Below are 20,813 nucleotides of genomic sequence, written 5' to 3' on the forward strand. Positions count from 1 at the left end.
TTTTCTATTCAGCGATTTAGTTAGGAAACCAACTCAAATGATACCCGAATTCACTTAAATACCTGGCCTCGCTTCGTTGACTTTGCGAATGCTGGAATGGGCTCAAGTCTGAAACATTCTCGTCTTCGACCCGTGTATAACTCAACTAAGGGTCTACTCAGGACGCTTCTAAGGGAGTAGTCCTACGAAGTCAGGCTAATTGATACATTTCATCAATGTTCTATTTTACTTGCACATTCGCCATCTTCTTGAACCACATGTCGATGCCCTGCCCTGGATGATACGGGTTTGGCTACCAATGCGTTCGAGGTTCTGGACCCCGGCCTACTAAGGAGAGCATAAAGACTTCCTAGGACTTGGGGGAACAAGAAACTTTCTGGGGCTCAGCTTGTGGTGTTTCTCTAGTGGCGAAATATGCAAGTTCTGTAGGATCACGGATTTGATCTGCTGAGCGTCGATCCAGGTCGGTGGGATGGGCTTGGTTTCGTCATGCGGTGTAACCCGACGCAGCCTACAGCCTTTCACGTTTGCGCGGTGATGGTACGATGGAGCGCGAACCGCGGCCTAGAGAACGCCCGGAACCCAAGGGCCCAGGACTTGATAGGCGGCGAAGTGTCTGAAACTCTTCGGTGTGTTGTTTCCTTGAGGGTGGCTGTGGGTTTTGGAAGGAATATGGCAACAATGCCACGCTGTCTGATGACTCTTCCCTTCCCCGGATCCCCGGAACGGCGCGTCTTGCTGCACCCGCAACGCTATATTTCTAACTTCGTCTTCCCCCACAAGGCCTCTGTGATGGTTTTTATCTCGATAAGCGATGAACTAGACTTGCCTTGTAGCAAGCCAGAAAAAAGTCCCATTCACAATCATGACGCAACGACAGCAGCAAGTCGCTCAAAACGTCACCAGTCGGTACTTGAAGAAGGCTAGCCTCCAGCAGCTCCTTGAGAAGATCTTCCCGGGGCACACTGATTTTGAGATTGAGGTATGCCTCGCCTTGCCTTGCCTCGCCGCAGGATGCATTCGATCGAGAATGAGATTTACTGAGACCTTGCTCGGCCACAGATGAGGGATGATGTTTGGCATTTCAAGGCGCCGAAGGAAGTTGATGCCGTATGTCTTTTCTTGCTCGAAGCCTCCCTTCAACGGGGAAAGTCTCGTTTGGGGAGTTCGATGCTGACGAGAATTACAGGACACGATAGAGTAGGAATCTGCCAGATAGTTTCGAAAATGGAAAAAAAAGAAAACGTGCTGACGAGAGTTGATAGTGCGGTTCGAGATCAATGACTTTGACCGATGGGGGGGAGTGAGGAGATGGTGGTCCAGGGGATGGATGGGCAGTGCAAGTATAGCGACATGCCAGCAAGCGTCAGCATTGGCTAGAACTCAGGAGGAACAGGCAGGCAGGCGGCTGATCGCCCTTGGGGTAGACAGTTCTCATAGCCTCACAGTGGAAGCAGATCAAAGTACATAATAAGCAGCAGAAAGCAGCATACCGCCAACATCCCTTCCTCCTTACATGTACATCCTTACCTCAGCCTTACCTGTCACACCGGCGTTGTCCCGCAACGTCCATGGCGCCGACGCAATCAGAGTGCTTCGTCAAAGATGTCATCGAGCCCATCCGCATCTGCAGCGTAACGCGCCTGCCAGCGGAGGGCGGTAGTGATGGTGAGAAGGAGAGGGTCGCCAAAGTCAAGCACCAGCAGCGTGCCATCGTCAACTTCGACGAGCTGAGCATATGCCTAGAAGACATACAGAGCCGCAGCGAGGAGCATATCCATCATTTCATGTACGTTTTATTCTAGGCTGTCATCGTCGTCGTTGCGGGAGCCCCTCTCAACCCTCCTAGCCTTGCTAACGTTAATCAAAAGCTCAATCTGCCAGCGCAACTCATGGAGGCCTCTACAGATCACCCTCCCCATGTTCGAGCTCATCATGGAGAAGCTCAGCTTGAACAGCTCGTTACGGGATATCGTCTCGTGCTTCTACACGCGGAACATGAACGTGGAAGAGGTGTTTTGTATGCCGTATACCGAGCGGCGAAAGGGATCCGTGGTCGGTGTGTACATGCTTTCGAGTTCCCGAGATCCATCTTACCGGAAACATGACGCGGGACTGATAATCTGACAGAAGCATCGTACACAATTCGATACCCCGAGTACAAATCCGAAGAGGACACGTGGGTGATTCGTCAGACGGGTGTATACCACCGCTTCGACGCGGCGTCCCGTCAGAGTCTCTTCGTCATGATCAACCCGATGCCGAACTCACAAGCCAGCAACCGAGCCATCGAATGGCTCTCAGGCAGGAATAGCGCAGCAGGCTCCGAGACCGAGACGCACGATCATGTCTGGCTGCATAAACTCGTCTTCGAGACATACTTGCCCGCGTGGAGGTTCTACATTGCTTCAATGGAACGGCAGTTTCTACCGTTGGTGAGAGATTCGATTCCAAGAAACGCGCCTTCCAAGTCAACCCTACGAGTCTAATATTTGATGCTACAAAACAGTCATACAAAACACTAATCAACTTCATCGACGAACCTACCACAATGAAACCAAGCCATCTCACAAAACTAGCCAGCCTCGCGAACCGGTTCCAGACAATCTCATCAATCTTAGAATCGTCCGAGGAGACGCTATCGGAGCTATCTGCCCTCTGCACCCACCGTCTGGTGCTGCCAAAGGAATCACCCATGAAGAATGCAGACAACGAAGTAGTACAAGAATCAGCATCAGAGTTTGAAAACTTCCGCCGCCAGTGCAGAGCCTTCTCGCGGACGGCGACGGACCTGCACCACCGCGCGCAAACGACGTCGCAGCTGCTGGCTAACACGCTCTCATTCCGGGAACAGCTCGATTCCAGGAAGCAGAATGAGAACATGTTGAGATTGAATAAGTCGGTGGTGTTTATTACTACACTGACGCTGCTTTACTTGCCGCCTTCGTTTATAGCTGTGAGTGTTTGCTTGCCTGCCTGATCACCCACCCCTCCTTCTCTCCGTTGCCCGGACGCTCATGGTAGCTTGCTAAACCCTTTACGTGACAGACATTCTTTGGAATGAACTTTTTTAACATGGACACTGTGACTGGCAAGATTGTCGGCAGTCCGATGATTTGGATATATGTGCTCTGCTCTGTAGCGCTCACGACGCTAACCTTTGCGACGTACTACACGATGCGTGAAGGAAGCTACCTCAACGCTAAGATATTGGCGATGAGAGACCTGGACTGGCGCAGGTTGCCGTATCGTAGGCAGCACGACGACAAGGACGTCGAGTTAAATAGCCTGGAGGTTTAATCAGGTGGAAGACCCCGGGCCTGCGGATGTAGCGTGGCTGCCAGGGAGGTTGATCTCGAAGACGGCGTGCCGACTGGGTCCCACAAGGGCAGTGACGAGGATATGTCTGCTGCCGTCATCGCCAACGATGTTGCCGGTGAACTCGTCGTCTTCAGATAGACTGGGTAGCTGAGCCAATTCGCGAACAGACACCGGGCGTCCCATCTCGGGTATTACGATCTCAAGCAGACGAATCCGACCACCATCTCGTTTGATTCCCAGTGCGAAAATGGCATCGTTGTTCTGGTTGACCATGACTCTGAGGATGCGGTAACCTTCAATGTTGTTGGGGTATCGGGATCGCCTCGTCGGTGAGTTAGATGAGTTCGCTAGCAGATCAACGGTGAAAAGACGGGTTTCTCGGGACACGATAATACAAGTTGCCTGTTGGTGTAGACCAGCAAATGTCGTGAATAGACTTGAGCCGTTGCTCTCTTGGCTCTTGCGAGACGGAATTGGGTCAGTAATATGGCTTCCCTGGTGATATAGATACAAACAACTGGGGGACTCACCCGCGGCTCGATGGATACTTCCTCTATATCTCTTGTTGTCAGAGAATATGAAACAACAGGTATGTGATGTATGTCGTCGTTTCTAAGGTACGGGCGAATCGCCGCGTAGCAGCGGCCCTGGCTGGTGAGTGATAAAGACATCACGTCTTCGGCAGGCCAGTCGAGTGCGATGAAGCGGCCCAACAAGTTTCTGCCACACTGTTCTATCTCATACCCCTCTGAGATAGATCCCATCCTGATCTCGCGGTCAGCCAACTGATTACGAATACTGGCAAGTTAGACGCAAGTAGATAAGCGTAGGAGACTCACTCTATCAGATCCTCGATTCTCACATGGAATATGGATCCCGATAGGCTCTCGTCTTCCTGGTTCTCCACTACGAAGACCAAGTTCTGTTGATCGGTTGACATCGCCATGATGTATACTTCCGGAACGGTTGGAAGCCGAATGTGCCAATGGTTCTGTGGGCTTGAGTCGGCTGTAGCCCCTTGCCCTAGATCGAATATGTAACACTGCCAAATCGAAGGTCAGCAGCATGAATAGGAACTCTGAAATTGAAACCTACGTTGAAGATGTTACCCGTGGTTGTGGCAATCAGATATCTGTTAGTCAAGCAAATAGCTTTCCAAAAACGGCTCGTCGATCCCAAAGACTCCAAAGAGTGATCCCCGAGTACCTTTAGGAATTCTCCATCTGCGTTCTCGGCAGAACTTGGGGCAAAGAGTGAAATCTTGCTGTCGCTCCAGTACGCGATCATACTTCCATCCGGTGACACCTTGCAACCCTTGAAAACATCAGAATTGTCTCGCGGGATGCGCCATCTTTGCACAATCTGCTCCATAGAGGATTTGGGCCTGGAAAGGGTTAGCACTCTGTTTCGAGTGACTTCAATGATGCTCATAGCTCTACGTACGGTCTCAAAGACTCTGAGGAAGATTCGAGCCGATCAATCTCCTCATACGCGTCGAGCGTGCGTCGCAGCATATTTTCGACCTCTTTTGCGCTGCATCTCTTGTTCTGATTAATCTTCAATACTTTGGACCCGAGAAAACTGAGCATGCTCCGGACTGCATGATGTTCTTTCACGCTTCTCGCGGCAGCTTTGTGAATTAGTTGCTTATGAACATTCTTTACAGCCGAATGCACAGAAGTGCGTCCGAATGATTTGACGTGGAAGAAGACGTCGTAGCTTGCATCGATGCCTCTACGGTTTTTGAGACGGTTGGTCTCGTAATTGTCGATGGCGCTCTTTCCGCCCTCGAGATAAACGAAGAGGACGCTCAGAATGCAGCCCAGTGACCACACGTCGCTTCTCGTATTCATGACTTTACCCTCACGGAACGACTCGGGTGGTAGATACGTCCCCTGGCCGCGTCGATTCTGTGTTCCTGACATCGTCCTCTGCTGCATATCGCGTCGTTTGGTGAACCATTTGGCGATATCCTTTTCTTCCTCACGGCTGGTGTGATGTCGAATTTTGACCCTTGACATGCCAAAGTCACTCAACTTCCAGATATAGCGGGGCCCGGTCCCATCGCCATTGCCGCTTTCTCGAAAAATGAGGACGTTGCTCGGTTTCAGATCCATGTGGTAACAGACTATCCTGTCGAGGCCGGGCGTCTGCATTTCTTCGTGAAGAAACTTGAGACCGTTGGCGAGACCGATTGCGGACCGGATGAAGCCTGCCCTGTTGATCGCTGTCTTTGGAGCGTTCGACCCGTCTTTTTTCATGTACGCTCCCAGGTCGCAGACCGCGAGCGGCATGAAGAGGCTGTACGGCGCCGGGCTGGCGCCCGTTGGGTACTCGATGTTCAACGTCCCCAGATTCTCCATAATGTTCTCGCACGTCTTTGACAAGCTGAGAATCATCTTCATGATCTCGCCTTCCTCCCTACTTTCAACATCGGAATCCGAAGACGACCTGACAATGTAGTCTTTCCGAGCCACCCATCGTTCCCTGTTGTCATTTCTGCGGCGGTCTTCGAAATGCCCCTTGGCAATCTTCACCTTGTACACTCTTCCAAATGAGCCCGAGCCCAGAAGCTCCTCTTCCACGTACGGTAGACGCTGGGTATCACCGTCTTGTATCGTAGTCTCCTCTCGTTGCCGAAGCACCACCGTACAGAATAGGGCCTGCGATCCATAGAACTTATCGGCTGTCGCCTCGTCCCCGTCAAAGAACTCCGTCAAGCTTTGACGGTCGGCTGGTAACGAACACACGCGCCTAGAGATCTCACAGTCCTCGGGCGGCGGCCACTCGGGAACAGCAGCTAGCTTCTCTGTGAAGTTCCTGGCTGCCTCTATACGACAGCCGGCGAAGACGAGTATCGCGAGGAATTTGTGTAACTCCCTACCCTGTACATTTTCAACAAATTGGTTCTCTGTAATGGAAAATCGGCGTCCATTGGGTGTCTCTCCGCCGATCAGGCTGCGGAAAAAGAGTCGGAGATAGTGCGGGCTCAAGACACTTTTCGGTGTCTCGCGGGTGGCGAAACGTAGACTCTCGCTGTTTTTCCGCTTCAGGTGCCCCAAGAATAAATTGTGAACCTCGTGGCACAAGTCAAGGTACTCATGAGAAGACATGGTTTGTACCACAAGTGTCTTATTGTCATAGAGGCGGCGTTTGCATGTTCGCGGATCCCCCCTCCCGGAATTGTGAATGAACGAGGAATCTGGTGAGTAGAATCGGTCAAGGAACGAGAAAATTCAAGAGTGATCCTCGAGTGAACTGCCGTGTTGGATCGAGGAGGGTGACATTTCAAGTGGCGCGGCAAGAACACACATCATCTGCAGACTGCAGCCGGTTCATCAGGCGGCATGCAGAACGAGGCAACTGCTGACTGCGCCCAGGTTGGCGCTGACCGCGTGCCGCACCCCAACATCGGTGCTTGCTTATGGCTTTAACACTCAATGTTCCGCTGTTCTGGACGTGAGGTGCAGCATTGAAAGCTAGCTGGGGTCATGGAGGTTGGGCACTTAGAACCGAGAAAAATGATAGCCTGCCATCTGAAGTTCAATGCTCTCTACAAAGATACTCATGAGATGAAATATTGTCAAATGTGGGAATCCTGAGACCAAGCAACATGTGAATATGGCATTCCACCAGGTGTCTCATTTCACTCTCGACCATACGTACCTCTGTTAAGTACGGTCATCGATAAACCCGTCAGTACCTTCTAATTCCCTTCTTTTCCTCTTGCGCCTTCTCCTGCGCCTGCGCATTAATCTCAATCGCCTCCTTCAGCTTCGCAATCACCTCGGGCTGATTGCTAAAAGCCCTCAACAGCACCTCATCCAGCTCCTTTTCGACCTTGCCAATGGGCTTGACACCAGGTTTCCTAGCCCTTGCATCGTTCGTCAGTCCGCCCCAGCGCTGCGTGAAGGCGACAATAGACTGCCTCAGCAGCTCGTCCAGCTGCTCGCTCATGTCCTCGACCGTCAACGTCTTGGCGGTGACAGTCGCCGCGCCTGCCGTCGCTCCTCGGGACCAAAGGGAGCCGCCAATGATGTTGCTGACGAAACCCACCCAGTTCTGGGGGCTGAGGTTGTCCCAGATGTGACCGAAATGTTGCATGGCGGCTGTGTCGCCTCGGATATCTCCGATTTCTAGAGAGACGAGCTCGTTTTTGATGATGAGGAGGTTCTTCACCATGAACAGATCGGCGTCCGTGCCTGCCTTGATGGATTTGATCCGCGCCTCGGCGCGTTGTAGTATCTGAATAGTTTCCCGGACGATCTTGAAGATGACCTGGCTGTTCTTTTGCTGTGGGATGATTAATTCCACTCCAAATAGTCGATACCCGGGGGCTGTAAACTTACACTTCGTTCCTTGGGCATGGCTTGGTCATACTTGGCCAAAAGCTTGAGCGCTTGCTTAACTGGGGGGAAGGCATTTGAAGAAGAAACGCCGCCGACCACTGGGCCGATAGTAAGAGACTCATCTTTAACCGTGGCCTTGGCGATCGTCTTTGTGATCTCCGCCTCAAATGCGTTGTCTGTAAAGACCCATAAATGTTCGGTCAAGAGTCTGGCACTGAGTTCACGGCATTGACGCGCGAAGGGAGATTCTTCCTCGTCGTAGTCGAGAACCAGATACTCATTGGTCAGCCAGCCGACCACACTACAGATCGTGTCGAGGTCCGCAGTCTGCAGTGCAGCATTGAGATTGGCGGCCAACTGGACGAGATTCGCGGGGTTGACGAGCGACCTCTGGTTAGACTTGAGGACCCCATATGCCGACTCCGGATCGGAGCTCCACTGTAGATCCAGACCGAAGATTTTGGCGAATAGATTGGCTTCATTGAACGCGCGTTCGAAGCTCTGCTTGATGTAATTCCTCGAAGCTGTCTCGACGGAAAGATCTTTGATCTCCTTTTTGAACTCGTCCTGGTCGTGCTGCACTATGGGCTTCAAGTCGCGGTCTCGAACAGCCAGGTAAGAGCTGAAGAGATTGCTCGTGGTATTCGAGTAGATGTCCTTGGCAACGCCAGTGATCGGAAGCCCGTATTCGTCGTACACGCTGTTGATCACTTTGTGGATATTAGGGATTAGAGAGTAAGAATCAAGAATCATCTCCTCGAAACGCCCGTATGCCAAAGCATGACGGGTGGCCTCGGACTTGGTGCCAACAATCTGGCTTGCGATCTCGGAGGAGATGCTCTCCAGTCTATTGGTGAAACCGACCTCGAGAAGATGGAGTGCCTTGGTCAGCAAAGCCTCGTATCGAGCCAGATAGGACTCGGCGTCACGGTACGTCGTCTAGATTTGTCAATCAACCTCGATTCGTGGATACCCTTTATCGCAGAAATACTCACGTGTTTCGACATGAAGCCGATACAAGAATCTAGGTTCCTCAAGATCTCGCCGAAAGATTCATCATCAACCAGACGTCCAGCGCCAGGAGCATTGAGTCTCCTAGAGACATTATCGAGGTATGCGTAGAAGTGAAGATCAGTGCCGACCTCGTCTGCAAGTTTCTCGAGCCTGTGCTGTTCCGACAATAGGTCCTCGCACTGCGACTGGAACGAACTCGTCTGTGCTTCGACGGATTGGAACGATTCAGACAATGTTGTCAACAGCTTGAGCGCTTGGTTGGTATCGTCGATGAGCATGTCGAGATGCCGTTCCGTGAGCGTCAGTTGGTCCTTGTACAGTCTGCTCTAGTGATTAAAAAGGGCAAGTTTCGTGCGTAGCTGGTCCCTACTCACAGGTATTCTTGCTGACTAGCCTCAAGCAGTTCCCCCTCGTACTGGCGATGAACCGGGCGAGGTCCGGTCTTGGATTCGGCAACGTCTGTCGCAATATCTAGCGCATCCCATGTCTTTTCCTTCTTCCGCCTGCGCCTCTTGTGTTGCTCATCCTTAGCTAATTGGGCCCGAACGACGTGGTAGAAGTCCGAATAGGACTTTGCGCGGCGCAAGACCTCGGCTTCCGGGGGTGTGTTTCGGTCTTCAATCTCTTCGAAGATTTCGTCGAGAGCCTCTGGCGCATTAGAAGCTTGGGGAATACCCTTATGGTAACACCAACTGTCAGCACGCCGTTGCGGTGGTGATGGTTATGGTGACGGTAGTGGGGTTTGGGAGCTAACATTGGACTGTTGCAACAGCGACTCTTTGCGACGATGGCCTGGGCCTTGGGCAGCCGTGCTAGCTTTCTTGGCCACCTCCGGCACGAAGCTGTACCAAGAATCGTCGTACATCGTAGCTTCGCCTCAAAGTCGTGGAGGGGCTTCCGGGACTGGGGTTGAGAGTGAAGGGAAGCTCTGGCGTGAAGAGGGCCCCGATATGGCGCCGGGTCGGTGGCTCCCACCACCGCTCCAAACGGGACAGCTCAGCTCCCTTGGGCGTAAACTGGGCGGAAAATCATTGGCCCCAATTGCGAGCGGTTGGAGCTCAGAGGTACAAAGTGGGGCCCGCATGCTCACCCGCAGCGGGGCGCACGGTCCCTGCACTGGCAAGGGTCCGGGAAAGTCTACTGAGCAGATTAAGCTAAGTGCTGGGCGAATCGAAGTTTTAGTTTTCGTTGATGACCTCACGACCTGTAAGCGACTACACCTCACCTCACCTCACTTCACTTCCTCACCCAGGAAGGGCCTTTCTTTCTCATCTCACTGCAATCCTTTACTTAATGCTCTCATCATCCCAAACATAATTGCACTGATACCATTCTGTCCAATCAACTCTCGTGAGCCCGAAAATGAAGGCTTACAGGGCAGCTGCACGCAACGCAGGCACTTCTCTTACAGCCCAGAGATGCGCTGCTGTAGCTCGTCGCTACGCCAGCTCCGGGCCTCGCCGGGCTGGTGATAGGTTGGGCATGGGCAAGGGAAAGGCATTGCTTCTGACCGCAGGAACTGCTGGTGTCCTGTACTATGCCGACGACTACTTCAACGGACCCCTGAAGCAATACTTTGGCTCCGAGGTTGAAAAGGAATCACCCGACGTGCGGAAGCCAAAGTACCAAAAGGCCGAGATCAAGTTTGAGGAGGCGAGGAAGGCGGCCCAGTCAAAGGAGGAGAACCGCGATCTCATTAGCTCGCAGCATCTCCAGGTCAAGCAGAGCTGGGAGAACCCGGGCGTGTATGCCTGGGGAAGCAACGTTGGCAAAGTGATTGACCCACAATCCAAGGAGACTCTCGTCAAGCTCCCGAGACGGATCAAGTATTTCGACGGCCAGCTGCTGAGGGACATCAAACTGTGTCAAGATTTTGGCGCTGCTGTCACGGAGAAGGGCGATCTCGTCCAATGGGGCCTGGGCTTCTCGAATACTGATCCTTCGCCCGTCGAGACGCTCAAGGGCAAAGACATTTCCAAGATTTCCATCTCCAACGACCGCATCATCGCACTCTCCTCCAGCGGATCAGTATACTCGGTCCCAGCATCAAAGACCGGCCTCACAGCAGGAAAGCAGTTACAGCAGCCTCAGCAGTCATCATCATCCTGGATCCCCTTTTGGAGCTCGCCCGAATCTCAGTCCGTCAAGGCCAGAGACCTGACCCCCAAGAACCTCGCCTGGGGTGAGAAAGTAACAGACATCAGCAGCGGTCTCCAGCACAGCCTCCTCCTCACCTCAAAGGGCCGCGTCTTCTCCGCGGCCTCGAGCACGGCAGAGTACCCCTCCAAGGGCCAGATGGGCATCCCCGGCCTGAGCTGGACGTCCCGCCCGGCCGGCCCCTTTGACCAACCCCAGGAGATCACCGGCCTCTCGGGCTTCTCCATCGCCAAGATCGCCGCCGGCGACTTCCATTCCGCCGCCCTTGACAAGGACGGCAAACTCTTCACATTCGGCGACAACACGTACGGCCAGCTCGGCCTGCCGGCGGACCAGGGCTACCAGAGAGTCGACGTCCCTTCCCTCCTCCCCACCGCCAAACTCTACGCCAACACGGGCCTCATCCCTACGATCACTTCCATCTCTGCCGGCGGCAACAACACCTTCTTCACCGTAGACGCCACCGAAGCCGTCAACGAGAACCCCTTCGCACCAGCAGCGTCCGTCACCGGCGACATCGCCCCCGCCCGCCGCATGCCGCGCGTCACGGCCGACTTCTGGGCCTGCGGTCAGGGCGTCTACGGATCCCTAGGCACCGGCAAGTGGACGCACGTTACCCCGGGGCCGGCAAAAGTGAAGGCTCTCTCCTCGCTCTTCGAGTTCGACGAAAAGGCCAACCGCATGGCCCCCATCCGCCTCGCCAACGTCTCTGTCGGCGCGACGCACGTCTCGGCGACCATGGACAACGTCACGCGGACGGGCGCGACAACGCGGTCCTCGGACAATGACACCAACTGGGGCGCCGACGTGCTCTTCTGGGGCGGCAACGAGCACTACCAGCTCGGCACGGGTAAGCGCAGCAACCTCAACGCGCCGGCGTACATTGGCGCCCTGGACGGTGGGGCAGGGGACGCCGTCAACGGTCGCGGGGGCGAGGTGCACCGGTTCCAGCTCACGCCGCGGCAGACGGTCCGGCTGGGTAAGGACGGCAAGGGCAGGAAGGTTAGTCTGGAGCAGAGGGTGGAGTGTGGGCGGTTCGTGACGGCCGCGTACTCTGCTGTTTGAAGAGGCTCTTTGGGGTGGGTAGAACGACGAAATGGGCTTCAAATGGGCGGCTATTGTGGTATGTTTCATGACTTTTGGCCGGGCATCGTCGTCGTCGTCGTCTCTTGATTCGGCTACCAACGCACGAATGAGAGGGGCGCGATGAACTGTACTATTAGGTATCGGGTGGCTTTCACAGCTTGTAAGGATATAAAACCTTGTAATTACAACTATAGGAAGAGGGGAGATACAGGGAGAAAGCTCCAAGGCTTCCTCGGAGACCTTCTCAGAAACCATACTCGGGTCATCCGCGGAGCATCTCGTCGATATATCGGAGAGACTCTATATTCCCCGTATCGAAACGCGCCAGAAATCTTGGCAAGGAAATTCAACTCACACTTTATCGCAATCTTTTGACAAGCTACCTACATGTACCTCGATCCATGTGTTGAACCCGGGGTTTTGCCGTTTCTCGGCGTTTTTGTTGCTTCTTTTTGTCTAGCGCAGGATGGTGAATCATCTGAAGTCTGGTCTATGGCTTGGCAGGTGGTTTCGAACCACGGAGAGAAGGGGGAAAAGGGGGGGACCGCTGTTCAGATTTCCGTTCTATCGAATGATGTCTATCTATCTACCTGTCCGGTTCAGAAGAGAGAAATTCTCGGGTTTGCTGGTCAGACGCTGTGGACAGGTATTGAGTCTGGGTTATCCGAGAATCCGTATCCATGTCATATTCACGCAGTCATAGTCATAGTAATTGTAGCCGTCGACCCTTTGTCCTTTTGACGCGCGTTACCTGTCAAAAATGGAGTGGGTGGTCTATCGGATACACTCTGGCGGCGCAAGAGAAACTCTGCCGGAAAGCTGAGATGACGGCGGTCCCAAGCAGGTGTGTTGTAGGTAGTGGTGTACTACACTTACCTCAATAGCCGGGTCTTGGCAACGCCGGCTTGAAGAAGTGACATGTTCTCCCACATCAGTCGCGGAGGAAGTTCTACCCGAACGAGACTTCTTCCAGAAGGTCTTGGTTGCATTCCAGGTTTATGACTCGATGGAGGATATACTCAATGTAAGCCAGTTAGCTACTCAGCTGAACAAGAGCGATACTCAATACGTCGACAAGATGAAAGAACCAACAACGTTCTAAGTTGAAGGGATGAATGCTCGCAGCTAAACTTGGCACCTTGCCTTCCCTTCCCCTTCCCCTCGTACGGGCCAATAACCCGGATGCAACGCGACGACATGACTCTCTCACACCCTCCCCCAACAGCTGAACACGAAAGGTCGGCAACCCCCCGAACCAACACAATCCCGCATACGCACAGCGGGAGAGACGGGAGCGGGGAGGGTGCGCGTTAGTTGTCAGCTGAGGCGGGCGGGCAGCGGGCCATTACGATCTATTATCCCGTAGGTAGCGCCACCCAGAACAACGCTAGAGAGAAATGCGACGTGCCTGACTCTGGCATGCCCAACGGCCAAGAGGGGGGCACGGGGGGCTAGGCTACTAAGTTGCTGCAGCTGGCCTGCAGTAGCAAGCGTGGCGAGCAACGGTTTCCTGGTGCTACTCAGTATCCATACTCCGTGCAGACTTTATTCAACGAACTTGCGTTAGCCGGTGGAGAGAGAGTTGGGCAACGCATGGAGAGGTAGGGTAGGTAGGTATGTGTTTCCGTACAGATACGCATGCACATCGGGCATCTACCTGATCTGTAAGGTACGGGCGGCTGATTCGATAGCGCGCCCAGGTGATCGGCAGACTCTCAAACTCTAGAAACCAGATATCGTCGGGCGCAGGCCGGACAAATGGGACGATCCGAGAATGGGACCCGATATTTCCAATAAGCGCGCCTCTTATACTACGACCAAGTTCTGCAAGAGTGGTAAGGTTTTACCTAGTCGCCTAGGTTTTTAGCGACAGCGGCCGTCAGCCGTCATGGGGGAAAGGTAGACTCACTCGCTGGCTCGAAGCTTGATTCTCTGCCGTGTTAGAGCTTCACTCAGCTAGAAATTCTAGCACAAACGCGGAGGGTGACAAGAATACGGTAGGTATGCATCCGTCTTCCTTCATGAACCATGATAGACGGAAATGCCGACGGTGTAACCGTTCAAAACTTGCGTGGCCCCCTTTCCGTTTCGAAGCGCGGTTCCAACCTGACAGAAACCTTGAATCAAAGGCAAGAACCTGCTGGGTTCCTCGCCTTGCCTTCCATTGCCTGGGAAGGTGGTACGGTGGAACGGTGGCAGCAGCCTCAACAGCGGGCAGGCAGGCACGCAGTGCAGCGGTGCTTCCAGTTCCTCGGGACGCGGCGGCAGGGCGGGAGGCTAAGGCAAAAGAAAAAAGTGGGCCGTTCCCAGGTCTCTCTTGCCATTTACACAGCAGTGTACTTTCGCAGGCGGAAGGGGCAGGGGCAAGGGACCCCCCCCCCCCCCACCCCGCCTTCCAGAATGACTACCTCAGTATAGCCTGTAAGGTAGGTACGTATCCGTTAGAATTCATTGGTCTCCCGAGGATTCGGCGGACCAAGAAGCCGTGCACTGGCTGCACTGCCCGAGATTGCAGAACATGGGCAAACGTTCCAATGTTCGATCCAGATGTCGTTCATCCCCCTGCTCTGCTGCCACCCCCTGTTACAATGGCGACTTTGCATCGCCGGTTCGACCTTTGATCCATGGAACGCTGATTCGGCTTCGATTCTTCTCGCCCAATCGATGTCCTCCCCCCGTCGGTTGCCTTCCTTCGGCGCGGAAACAGAGCGTTGCAACGGGGGGAGTGGACTTTTACCTACCTTTCTTTCTTTTTCCTTACGCAGGAGGACTCCAGGGAATCACCCAACATCTGGACCGTCTTGCCGCGACCTCCTATTCTTTCTGTCAAGGACGGTGTATTTGCGAGCCTGTATGTACGCCTCATGTTGACACCTCTTCCCATCGTCTCCCACTTCTCTGCTACTCTGCTTAGCTGCTAGCCTTAGCCGTCTGCCGCTTCCAGGTTGCTAATTCGCGTTCCGCCGTGGGGTGGGACACTTGGACTAGGTTCGCTCCCAGTTCCCGGGGAACCGACAAGGGGAGAAATAAAGAGAGAGAGGGAGGAAGAGAGCATCTTCGTTGGAGTACCCGTAATCCGAACGGATACCCGCCTTTTTTATTATTACAATCAAAATTTCTACCTTCTTCTCATCGTGGCAATTTCCTCTTCCGGGCCCTCCTCGGGTAACGGGTTCTCTTGTTTCCATCTACTGCTCTGTATCTCTCTTCTCTTTATCTTCCTTTCCTTCTTTCTCGTCTCTCAAGTCTTTTCAAGAGATACTACTATCCGCGCAGCACTACTACACCTTGGTCACCCATAACAGCAACAAAAGACCACGCTACCCTGCATTTCTGCCCATCTGGCATCTCCTGACGGGCATCCTTCGGCACGTGCCTCCCGAGTGACACAACCACACAACCAAACTCGGACTCGTGACGCACGAACTTTCCCACTCCCCCTCAGAGGTCCATCCATGCGACCACTTTAGATCGCCAGGAACGACACTTTTCATCTTTAGTTTCGTTCCGTTCCGTTCTCTCCTTACCACCACCCACCACTACTACTTTATTATTACTACGGACCACTCTTCTTCTTCTTCTTTAGCTCCATACTCCGTACTTGCTGTTTAATTATCACGACGCCCAACGCACGACTCTTCCTCACAACAAAACTTCATCCTTCAACCACCCCTCTCTCACGCTCTCACACAGTCTCTCTGACTCTTACTCTCTCACACGTGCATAAACACACCTTACACACACACGCACACACGTCCATCCCCTTTTAGACGACACAAGCCAACCAACAAGAAGGGCGAAATTCCCGTTAATACTCCGAACGTCTTACCCCAACCCGCGCTTAAAGCTGCTGGGCCGCTTGCTTGTTGCTCGTTAAGGTACCTCACGGAGTACTTGCTGCAGCTGCCCGACCTGCTGGGCCGCCCCCGAATTCCAAAAAAAGAAAGACTTTCCTGTAGGGTGCCCGCCGTGTGCCGCCCTTCGCCCGCGCCCTGCCTGCCAAAAAAAACCCTGACGACATTCCTACCTACCTCACAGGCTCACGGCCATAGTACATAACCAACCCAAACCCTTCGCGCCACGCCCCCAGCCAGCCGCTGCAAAACCACAACTTCACGCTCGTCAGCCTCACTGTTGAGCAAACGTACTCCCTTCTCGTTGCCTTGCGTCTCGTCGCTTTCCCGCCGCTCCATCCGACTCGTCCACTTCGCTTCACCCGACGCTCCTTCGCCACGTCTCGTACTACGGTAGCTGGGTTCAAAATGGACCACCTCCCCAAGTTTCGCAGAAAACCAAAGATCCCGACAATCTCCACCACAGACGTAAAGACCTCTCCGTCCCGAAACGGCATCGACGAACAACAGCCGCCTCAGCAAATATACCCTTCCACAACCGTCACCGTCACTGGCGGCCGGTCCCCGACCCCGACCAAGCCCGGCCTGCGCAAGTCCGCTTTCCGCGGTCTGCACCTGCGCAGCTCCGGCAAGCGCTTACGATCCCCTCCTCCGGCCTCCCTGCCGCAGTCGCCGCCCCCCGCGATCGTCTCCCACGACGGCATCACCTCGTCCCCGAGGCCAAAAGATAAGGATGGCAGTGGTGGTGGTGTTGGCGCTGGCAGCAAAGACGACTCAGCCTCGTCCGGGAAGAGCAGCCACGAAAGCTTCAGGCCCAAGCCGAGAATACCGGCCTTCTTGAACCTTTCCGTACCAGGTACGAAACCTCCGTCTCGTCGCAGACTGGGAGGCGCCGGTCGGGAACTAACTGCTGGGATTCCTGCAGATTTAGACAATAAGTTCCAGGAGCTAGTATGGCAGGAACGCATCCGTCTGGCTGCTGGCATGGCTCCCGATGCTGACGAGACCACGAAATGGGGCTCTTACAAGCAGGTTGACATGCGCAGAGGCCCGCAAGATCGTTACTTCAACATCAAGCCCTGGAACCACAACCGCATAAAACTGCGCGTGCCTGCGGAAGAGCTCGACTACGTCAACGCCTCGACGATATCCCTCTCTTCTCCCTCGAATAAGGAGCTCCCTCCCTTGCGCTACATTGCGATGCAGGGTCCGACAGAGAACTCCCTAGACTTTGTCTGGCGCATGATTGCGGAGCAACTCACAGATCCCGTCGTCATCGTACAGCTTACCAGCTTCTACGAGAACAACCAGGTGAAATGCTACCCTTACCTGCCAATGGACGAAGAGCACGAACCCTGGGTCATCAACGAGATGGACGGCTGGAGCGATGGCTGGAGCGCTACGCTGACCTTTGACTCTCTCCTGTCCCTCGAGAACGGCGCCATTGAGGTGCGCAAGCTCCTGCTGCGCGTAGGCGACGAGGAAGAGGACCGCATAGTCAGGCACCTACTCTACACCAAATGGCCCGACTTTGGCGTCCCCGCCGTCGACGACTTGTCCAGTTTCTTCACGCTCATGCGTCTGTCGCGCGAGTACAACACGACCTCGGAGAACCCGCGCATCATCCACTGCAGCGCGGGAGTAGGACGAACAGGCACTTTCATCACTCTGGAGCACTTGATGCGCGAGCTCGACGAGGGAGCGCTTGACGACTACGATGGTGCCGGCGAGGGCGACGACCTTATTTTTGCGACCGTCGATGCCCTCCGCGAGCAGCGCCGCAGCATGGTCCAGGCTGAGTCGCAGTACTTGTTCCTGTACCAGGTGCTGCGCAAGCTGTGGCAGGAAAAGTACGACGTCGAGGACAGTGACGGGGACAGCGAACCCGCAGCTAAGAGGCTGGAGGTTGAGGACTCGTCGACCGATTGAGTGACGCATGCCGGGTTTACTTCACTTGACGGAAGAGTAAGACGACTGGATTAACGGCCGGGGATGAAGCACGGAGATACCCCTTTTTTTTCTTCTTATGGAAAAGTTGAAAGGACATAAACAATTATGATTTAATCGGCAGACTGTGGCGGCATAGCATGTGTAATTTCGATAACTTGTATATCAAAGCAAGCAACAGCATTACCAGGCGTTATGATTTGGGAGAAAGGGGGAAAGGGGGGACCAGCATTGACTGAGCAGGAGGAAGCAAGCGTATATGGCCCGGTGATGGAAATTGTAGGAGTATTCTGAGGCGATGAGGGAGGTTCAATGATTCCGGGTCATAACCAACGGCTCCAGGTCGACGAAGCCTCGAGGGCAGAAGAGAGTCCAAGAAGGACTTTGAGTTATGATGGTATTTTCGTGACGAGAAGGAAAGAGATATCATAGGAGTAGTTGCGGTTTACGTGAGCCCCCCGTCCGCCTAGAGCGGACCAGATGGCTACCTATGAAGTACATATATACCCTTCCTCTATAAGAGCAAGAAAAAGGAGCATCACCATGAGAACGCAGTCTGTTGCGAAAGTGTGTGCAGAGGTTGCGCTGATAATGTTCCCAACAAAGTTAGGTTAGCTTTTCTCCCTTTTTCAACTGGACTGCTTTTACTATTATCGCGCGTTTGTTCCAATGAAGCTCAGCATAATCTGCAAATGCGTAGAGGCAAACAATGGGACGGACGAAACGCCATGGCCCCAATGCGGTCCCAAAAAAAAAAAAAACCACACTCAACCTAAGTCAGCGCCTTGATATTCTGACTTCCCAAGGTACTGTATATAGTTTGAACCGACCGGAAGTCATCTCACATAACTTGGCCCATCTTCCCCCAATAGCTAGAGTAGAGAAAGGATCAAGTTTATTCAGCTCGAGCGGCTTCCCTCTCATGCTACCCGGCTTACAGCTGGAATCTAGTAAACTGGGCCACGCTTCGTTCCATTCATTCCAATTATTCCTTACGATCCTTACGTTCCTTACCTCACCTCACCTAAACCCATGGACCAACCACGAAAAGGCAACTCTCACTAGCCGGTAGGATCCGGATAGAAGGGACAGGGTCAAAGAAAAGAGGCAAGGGGGAAAGGGGGAGGGGAAAACATTGAATTCTTCAGCGAAAAAAAGCGGGCGATCGACCGCTATCGCCTTCGATTCCTGGCGCTTCTGGTGTTCCCTGATTTATGATAGCTCGTATTTCCACGGAATCGGCCATTTTCTCTCGCAAGAGAGAGGCGATGGACGGATGTGATGTGATGGGATGGGCCAGGCTTGGGGGGGTGGAGTGATTAGTAGTAACGACAACGACGGGTTCACATAACTTGTCCCCGGGTTGGCGGGTTGTCGCCATGTCGCCGAATCCGAGGCATGGAAGAAGACATCATCTAGCATGGCTGCTACATCTCAAAGGCGAGAGGGAAGGGGAAGCCAACATGATGATGTCGGACCGACTTCAGACATACCAACCCTCGGCCGGCAAGAGACCTCGGGATGCGATGGAAATCCTGCCCCCCCCCCCAAGTCTGCGCCTCTGTGCCTCTGAAGGGCAGTGAAGAAGCGACTATTGCGAACGGTCAAAACCCAAAATCGTGTTTCCCCTTGTCCCCGGCGTCGATAGCGAGGCGCTTTGCGCCCGTTTCACGCCTTCATCGACAACTCGACATGGCATGTCACCGTCACATGGGGAAGAAGGGAGAGCGGGCGGGAATGACATCCTTCCTCCATAGCGCTGACCGGTTCCGGGGACTCCCGTCTCGGTGTGAGATTTCGAACCGGGGTTGTTGGTCAGCAGCCCTCCTCTTTCCTGCGTCCGGGGTCGGGGGTCGTGGGACGGCACAGCGGTAAGGGAGGGTGGAGGGGGCGGCGGCCGTCTCTGCGTCTCTGGGGTATCTGTATGGAGTTTTTCGCGAAGAAAAAGGATGAGCGTGGCCCAACCCACAGCATTCTCCTGCGAAAGTTGCCGTCGTATTGTGTGATACGGAGTACAGAGTACAGGCATTAAAGATGACAGCGCGCTCAGCGGGCGGGTGAGGCCGCGCAGTATCTTTACCCCATGCTACCATGTGATGGTGACGGGAGAAATTAAGACTATGCCAGGCAGTCAGAGTGTAATGGCCCATGGCATCGCCATGACAGCATACTAAAGTACCTAGCCAACAACATCAGCCAAAAATCAGTATCCACGGTTGATGTTTCGATGCTGGCAGAACACGAATGCTCGGCCGTCTGGGAACTTCAGTGAGCATGATCAATGGTCCGAACTTTCTCCTTGTGATCAATCCCAAGAGAAAAGAGTGGCCGGGTAAATCGAGGCCCATGAACCCAGCCAGCTCGCTGGGATTGTGAATCCTTGTCTTTTGCAACGGCGGATGATGAGACCCTTGCTAGACTTATTTCACCCAACGTTCCGGTCACCGGAAATGAAGCAGAAAACAAACTCTGGTGTGAACATGCTCGGTGAACATACGCCGAAGACTTTCTACTGAGCGTTGGGTATCATCCTCCCCATCGTGTGTTGGCTTTGGTGGAGACCATTTCTAGCGCCCGGCTAGTGGTCAATTGTAGGTGTCTCTTGGCCGGTTTCAATGGACACAAGTGGAAAAGATGAGATGAAAGATGCCTTGATGGTCCGATGTGGACCTCGGGAGTGCGGACGATGGAGGCATTTCGGACCGGCGCGGCTAATTGAGGGCCGGTTTGTCTTGGTATTTCCAGGGTGTCGTTGTGACCGTGCCGCCGTGCTTGTTGGAGGCTGCGAAAACATCGATTACTCTAAGACTTTCCGCTGTCAATTATTGGCACTAAAGAATAGAAAACCACTTGTTTCTCGAAGCGTAAGACTGCGACTTTCAGAAAATGCGCATGCTGCTCTGGCCCGGTAGTTGTGTGACCGTCGTTGGAACCCTCGCTTCTTCTCGAAAAGGTGGTGAAAGTTAGCGCATTCCTTCAGCCTTCGGAAGTCACCAATATTGAGAAAGGCTCGAAGAAGATGAGCTATACTGTAGTGACATCCTGTGCCGTTGTTACACGGCAGAAAGCACGGAGCATGTCGGGC

General features: G+C 53.7%; 5 protein-coding genes across 5 annotated transcripts; 4 read left to right on the top strand and 1 right to left on the bottom strand.

Moving 5' to 3' along the window:
* Positions 1–865: 865 nt before the first annotated feature.
* CCOS01_07395 (uncharacterized protein) lies at positions 866–3,300 on the top strand (the record flags this gene model as incomplete). Its single annotated transcript, XM_060455561.1, has 8 exons — positions 866–982; positions 1,063–1,114; positions 1,266–1,303; positions 1,536–1,789; positions 1,872–2,059; positions 2,131–2,435; positions 2,510–2,962; positions 3,049–3,300. The coding sequence occupies 8 exons, from the start codon at positions 866–868 to the stop codon at positions 3,298–3,300; spliced, it is 1,659 nt and encodes a 552-aa protein (XP_060313453.1).
* CCOS01_07396 (Sec34-like family protein) lies at positions 3,301–9,549 on the bottom strand (the record flags this gene model as incomplete). The annotated part of the gene is made up of 10 exons (XM_060455562.1): positions 3,301–3,780; positions 3,852–4,086; positions 4,161–4,363; positions 4,528–4,705; positions 4,765–6,357; positions 7,025–7,614; positions 7,671–8,609; positions 8,666–9,005; positions 9,059–9,330; positions 9,439–9,549. 10 exons carry the CDS (start codon positions 9,547–9,549, stop codon positions 3,301–3,303), a joined length of 4,941 nt encoding a protein of 1,646 aa, XP_060313454.1.
* Positions 9,550–10,046: 497 nt separating this feature from the next.
* CCOS01_07397 (uncharacterized protein) lies at positions 10,047–11,906 on the top strand (the record flags this gene model as incomplete). The annotated part of the gene is made up of 1 exon (XM_060455563.1): positions 10,047–11,906. One exon carries the CDS (start codon positions 10,047–10,049, stop codon positions 11,904–11,906), a length of 1,860 nt encoding a protein of 619 aa, XP_060313455.1.
* A 2,568-nt stretch (positions 11,907–14,474) lies between these two features.
* Positions 14,475–14,798, top strand: CCOS01_07398 (uncharacterized protein; the record flags this gene model as incomplete). The annotated part of the gene is made up of 1 exon (XM_060455564.1): positions 14,475–14,798. One exon carries the CDS (start codon positions 14,475–14,477, stop codon positions 14,796–14,798), a length of 324 nt encoding a protein of 107 aa, XP_060313456.1.
* A 1,391-nt stretch (positions 14,799–16,189) lies between these two features.
* Positions 16,190–17,710, top strand: CCOS01_07399 (protein-tyrosine phosphatase; the record flags this gene model as incomplete). Its single annotated transcript, XM_060455565.1, has 1 exon — positions 16,190–17,710. The coding sequence occupies one exon, from the start codon at positions 16,190–16,192 to the stop codon at positions 17,708–17,710; it is 1,521 nt and encodes a 506-aa protein (XP_060313457.1).
* Positions 17,711–20,813: the final 3,103 nt, after the last annotated feature.

Source organism: Colletotrichum costaricense (genome assembly GCF_030867565.1).
Source record: "Colletotrichum costaricense strain IMI 309622 chromosome Unknown Scaffold_7.1, whole genome shotgun sequence".
Lineage (NCBI taxonomy): Eukaryota > Fungi > Ascomycota > Sordariomycetes > Glomerellales > Glomerellaceae > Colletotrichum > Colletotrichum costaricense.